We start from the raw sequence: 5,616 nt of genomic DNA on the forward strand, positions 1-5,616 counted from the left end.
GAGGCGGGGGTGGGATACGAGGATCTGGCTCACGGGGGGGAGGAGGGGGCAGATTTGTACGGGCCATTCGCCGGGTAGGCAGTACGGGTCCAATTTCACATAGTCCTCCAACGACCAAGTTGGGTTGGCCGGTACTTTAGGAATTCGCAATAACCAATCCAAATTCCCTGAAAAATTACACAACTCATATGAAGTTAAAAATGGGATAGAGCGCGTGGCCAGGCGTCACGGCGTAGATTTATGATCCAATTGATCTGATGAGTTAAAAAGAGTTTACTTTCCCTGACTCACCGAGGAGTAGCAGAGGGAGGGGGAGGGGGAGGAGCAGCAGCAGAGGGAGGAGGAGGAGGAGGAGGAGTAGCCTCGGCTTTGGGCGCTGCTTCCTTCTTCGGGGGAGGACCACCAGCTGGAACACACAGAAGAATCAATCAATCAAATCAAGACAGAAGAATCAATCAATCAATCAAATCAAACAGAGAGAAGAATCAATCAAATCCGTAAAAGAAAAAAAAGTGGAAAAAAGGAAATTACTTCTTTTTTTTTAACATAATCTCTTTCTTTGTTTTTGTCACGAATATCATTGTTTGTTCTGTCTTATTGAAAAATAAAGTTTTAATTATTATTTTGAAGAAGAAGAAAAAAATCGACAATTTATTAGAGTTAAAACGAGCATTTTCACAACTTTTTGTGGATATATCACAGCATGACTGAGTGCTTCCTTTGCAATCAACTTCCATTTTCAATAAATTTTTTTACACAGGTAATTCCCACACTGGTCGCTACTCCATTAAAGTAGCTACTCAATTACGAGGCTGAGTGCACCCCGAACACCGGGCACAAAGCCGAAAAAACTTCGACCTCGTCAGAAATCGAACCCGGAACCTTTTTTTTACACAGGTAATTCCGCCACTGGTCGCTACTCAATTACGAGGCTGAGTGCACCCCGAACACCGGGCACAAAGCCGAAAAAACTTCGACCTCGTCAGAAATCGAACCCGGAACCTTCGGCATGCAAGCCTAGTGTGATACTCACTCGACCACGGAGGTTGCTAACAGGTAGAAGAAAGAAAGCTCAATGGATTTTTTCTTTTTTTCTTACATATTTTTGAGAGTTCATTGCAATGGTCAGTACATTATTTAGACTTACTTTATCATGGACACTCGTTGCTGTGTTGGGCTTCAATAGGTAGAGAAACGAGGGTCCAAGATGAAGTATTTTTTTTCTTACATATTTTTGAGAGTTCATTGCAATGGTCAGTACATTATTTAGACTTACTTTATCATGGACACTCACTCGTTGCTGTGTTGGGCTTCAATAGGTAGAGAAATGAGGGTCCAAGTTGAAGTAACTCTAAAGGTGGGTTTACATGCTCAAGCCATTTGCACAAACTGGCTAGTGCAAGCTGGTTTGCACAAACTGGCTTGTACAAGCTGGTTGGCACAAGTGGACTAGTTGTATGGTCATTGTTGAATTTATCAAATAGGTTCTATGAAGGGATTTCTCACTAACCTGTGGGTTTGATCTTGAACAGCTGCTGTCCAGCTTTCACAGTAGCTCCATCTTCTAGTGAAGCCAACAACAGGAACTTTTTGTTGTTTTGTTTACTTGAAATCGAGGAATGATTTGCAAAAGTTATCATTTTTCAATTTTATTAATTTTTGAATTTAGAATCCATTTCTATTTCTAATTGAATATCTTCTTTTTTGAGCACTTGTAGTCCGTGCTCTACCTCTCCTGATAAGGAACAGCATCTTTCATAATGGTAACTCATCTAATGATCTAACTTTACATTTCTCTTGCCAATCTCACTTGTCATACCTAAGTACTCAATCAGAGATCAAGCTGTGATACATATTACAGCATCTTTCATAATGGTAAGTCATCTAATGATCTAACTTTACATTTCTCTTGCCAATCTCACTTGTCATACCTAAGTACTCAATCAGAGATCAAGCTGTGATACATATCCAACTCAGCTAATAATCTCCAATCCTATATAAATCCATGTACAGCTCAAGATAAACCTCCTAGAGAACGTTCAATCTTGAATGCTATGACCTAGGGATGAGAAAAACTTGGCTATCTTTATTGATGTCTAACCTCACTCTTTTAGGCTTAAAACAGAGTTTATATTATAAGAACGTCCTATATAAATCCATGTACAGCTCAAGATAAACCTCCTAGAGAACGTTCAATCTTGAATGCTATGACCTAGTGATGAGAAAAACTTGGCTATCTTTATTGATGTCTAACCTCACTCTTTTAGGCTTAAAACAGAGTGGATTGGGGGAGCACAGGGCATAGAACACCGAGGACATAGAAATAGAGATAGGCAATGAATTTAAACAACATAGACCTAAGAGGAAAAAGATCTACATGCTATGCTCTTCTCTCCACTCTGTTTTTAGCCTGAGGCTCTTTTGCCAGTGAGATTTTGCAAAGGGGGTCTGATCATTTTACTCTTGTATTTGTCTACAGGGTCAAAACCAATCAGGAGGTGCTGGGTCTAACAGTGATAAGAAAGACGACAAAGATAAGAAGAAAAAGTATGAACCTCCAATTCCCACTCGAGTTGGCAAGAAGAAGAGGAAGGCAAAGGGACCTGATGCAGCTATCAAATTGCCTCAAGGTGAGGTGCTAACATCTGTCCAAAACAGTGTCCACACATAGATGATGGCCATTGACTATGTGTGGACACAGCTTGAGAGTTTAAGGAATGATTTTATTGTTTGCTATTTAAAGGTCCCTACATAATTGTCAGGCTCACCTTGATATAAAAGAAACCCTATAGTCCATCCCCCCCCCACATATTGGAATAATACCTACTTGTGATAAATTAAACTGTTGTTTTCCATTGTGACCAATATAAAATTCCTAAATTCTAGAACTTTTAGGTTTAACACATATTGTTTTAATTTTCAGTAACACCTCACACAAAGTGCAGACTGAAACTGTTGAAATTAGAGAGAATCAAACTTTGACTTTAGAAAGATGTGGCATCTTTCATCTCAATTGTAAGAATACCTATTGTACGGGACAGAAAGTAGAATGTCGTAAAACGAAATAGAGCTAAGAAAATAACGAGGTAATGTTTAAAAAAACAATTTTGGTAGGTTTTAATTTAACTATTTTCATCAACTTTCAAAGAAAATTATAAAAAATACTTACAGTAAATTGTAGTTCATTATTTTATAAACAAATGTTTCTTCATTTAGTTTCTGCCAAAATTTCCAGGGAATGATAGTGGAAAACATAATGGTTTCAAAATTTCAAGGGAGAAAGTGATAAGCTCTTCCAAGATGAAAGACCTTGGATCGACGGAAAAGGCAGCTTTGGATGATCAAAGGAAAAGATGGTTTTGAACAGTGTATAGTTTTTGGAATACTTAGGGCCGGAGCCACACTCAGAGATTAAACTATGATTAACTTTTAATCCTGCATTAAGCAATCGTATTCGCTAAAAAATTTAAATCAAGATTTTTAAGATGTTTGATAGAGGGAACTGTGACCGCTAAGGTCTTATCGGCTAGAAAGCAAAAAAAAAAAAAAAAAAAAAAAAAAAGAATAGGGGGAAAAACAACCGTCCCGAGATCGAACATATCCGTTGAGAATAAAATCGCCCAAAGCGGTGAAATCGAACCCGCGGCCTAAGCCGCTTACAAGGCAGACGCGCTACCAGCCAAGCTAACTAACGCTGGACACCTATCAAGATTGCTTAATCCAATTAAATCTAGAAGTTCATCATATTTTATTCTCCGCGTGTGGCCCACCCTATTAGTCGAGTATTCAGTATCACTGGTCTTGTTACTATTAACTTAAAAGGGTATCATCACCATACTTATTCTTTTGCAATATTCATCACTATTACGATATTAGGGATATGGGAATCATTGCCTGCATTGACATTTACCATCTGTAACCGCATCACTATTACTTGATTGGTATCCATCAGTATTATCTTATTTGGGTATCATGCGCACTATTACTTATTGGTATCATCACTATTACCTTATTTTTTTATTTAAATCTCACACACTTCCTTTTGGAGCCACTAATAATAACGTTTTAAAATGGATAAGTTCCGGTAAACCTGAATTCGGTGGGGATCATTTTTTTTACTATTAACGACCAATTAAATTAATACCGAGATTGCGATTATTTAGCTATTTTTTTTGAAATTTTTTTTTTTATCCGCTAATTAATAACAGTAGCGATATCTAGGTTTTATTTTTGATTCATGCTGAATGAATCCTAATTTATCTTTGCATGCGGGAGTTCATTTTTTTTTCATAAAAAATAGTTTAATTGAGATAATAATCATCAGCGATTAAAAATAACTAATGCGTAACGGACAATTCATTGCTTGACGCCCTTTTGTAATCTGAAGAGGTCAAATCTCCTTAGTGAAATATTCTACAACTTTCTTTATTATTTACATTCTAATATTTTTTAACCATAAATAGTAATGTCGATTTAGTTTTAGCTGATAAAAAGCAAAATTAAGAGGTAATGGTAGAATTTCAAAATTAATAGAAAATATTATTTATTATTTATTATTGATCTCAATATTAATTCAGATAATACCACATGTGCCATTTGTTCTCTCCTGACCAAAACTATAACTCCGGGCTATACGAAGTTTGATTTTCCATATTTGGGTTTTACCCAATCTTGTAAATGATCAATAATATATAAATGACGTATAGGCAACATTTCAACAAGGGGCCAACTTTGTTAAATTTGAAATAAGAGTCTTTAATAAAATGAAAGTTTTAAAGAGTAAAAAAAATGCAAGTTGAAAAAAAGAAAGAAAGAAAAAAAAAAAAAAAAAAGATGGTACATTTAAATGCTTTTCGTACAAGTTGATCTCAAAGTGTCTTCGTAAGATTTACATCGAAAATTTTACTTTTTATTTCTAAATTGCGGTGGGGTAGAGAAGTTTTGAAACAAATGTGCGAGAATGGTACTTTTAAAACCGAAAACAACATAACCTAGGGGGAGTACAAGTTCCCAAAATGTAACAGTATAATCGTGCTTTCTCAACTAGCCTGAGGGTAAGGCCGCCACTCACTATCAGTAGACCTGACAGGTACATGACCTAGGTACACCTGATCAGGTTCGCGCTGTTAGGTCTACCGTCCTGAGGCAGCTACACTATCAATACGGCTGAAAAGGCTCCGCTGTTTTTTTGCCTATTACTGGGAGTTGGGAAGTAAAGGACGTAAGATAAAATGTCGACTAAATAATGAAATAAATAAAAAGGTACAATGAAGGACCGTTGAGAAAGAGCCATTCTGCGACCTGTAACTGTTCCTGAAATCAGAAGTCCAGAAAGCGAAAATTTATGGCGAAAAAATGCACCAAACAGTGGAGTAAGAGTAGCACAAATGAAACTTCCGCTGGAAAATTATTATATAACACAAAATGCCATATCTTCTTGGGAACGGGGCGCCTCCAGCGAAGTATTCGAGCTCCAAAACTTGTGCTCTCAGTGGTGGCCCAAAGTTTGATTTTTCAGGGACAATGTCCTTTGCCTTTTTGACTGGGCCAAGAGTAAAGTTTTTAAAAATCAAAGGTTTAAATTGATCTGGATTGCACCAATCTATGTTTGTTTTT

General features: G+C 36.9%; 2 protein-coding genes across 2 annotated transcripts in view; one reads left to right on the forward strand and one right to left on the reverse strand.

Moving 5' to 3' along the window:
- The window catches only part of LOC103518495 (dihydrolipoyllysine-residue succinyltransferase component of 2-oxoglutarate dehydrogenase complex, mitochondrial), a gene marked incomplete at its 5' end in the record, with an annotated part of 10,252 nt that overhangs the window by 3,567 nt on the left and 1,069 nt on the right, over positions 1–5,616 (reverse strand). Inside the window, 3 exons of the mRNA XM_026830275.1 lie at positions 155–167; positions 292–406; positions 1,511–1,567. Of these exons, the coding sequence (XP_026686076.1) occupies positions 155–167; positions 292–406; positions 1,511–1,567 (185 nt within the window). The remainder of the gene's footprint in view (positions 1–154; positions 168–291; positions 407–1,510; positions 1,568–5,616) is intronic.
- On the forward strand, positions 1,600–3,201 carry LOC103518496 (26S proteasome regulatory subunit 4-like). The gene is made up of 3 exons (XM_026830274.1): positions 1,600–1,763; positions 2,480–2,630; positions 2,924–3,201. The coding sequence occupies exons 1-3, from the start codon at positions 1,761–1,763 to the stop codon at positions 2,980–2,982; spliced, it is 213 nt and encodes a 70-aa protein (XP_026686075.1). The 5' UTR covers positions 1,600–1,760; the 3' UTR covers positions 2,983–3,201.

The sequence above is a fragment of the Diaphorina citri genome, unplaced genomic scaffold (genome assembly GCF_000475195.1).
Source record: "Diaphorina citri unplaced genomic scaffold, Diaci psyllid genome assembly version 1.1 scaffold2212, whole genome shotgun sequence".
Classification (NCBI taxonomy): domain Eukaryota; kingdom Metazoa; phylum Arthropoda; class Insecta; order Hemiptera; family Psyllidae; genus Diaphorina; species Diaphorina citri.

Excerpts from the sequence above, each read along its gene's own strand:
- LOC103518496 (XM_026830274.1), top strand. Across the intron at positions 2,631-2,923 it reads AGCTATCAAATTGCCTCAAG|TAACACCTCACACAAAGTGC; the intron begins GTGAGGTGCTAA and ends TTTAATTTTCAG.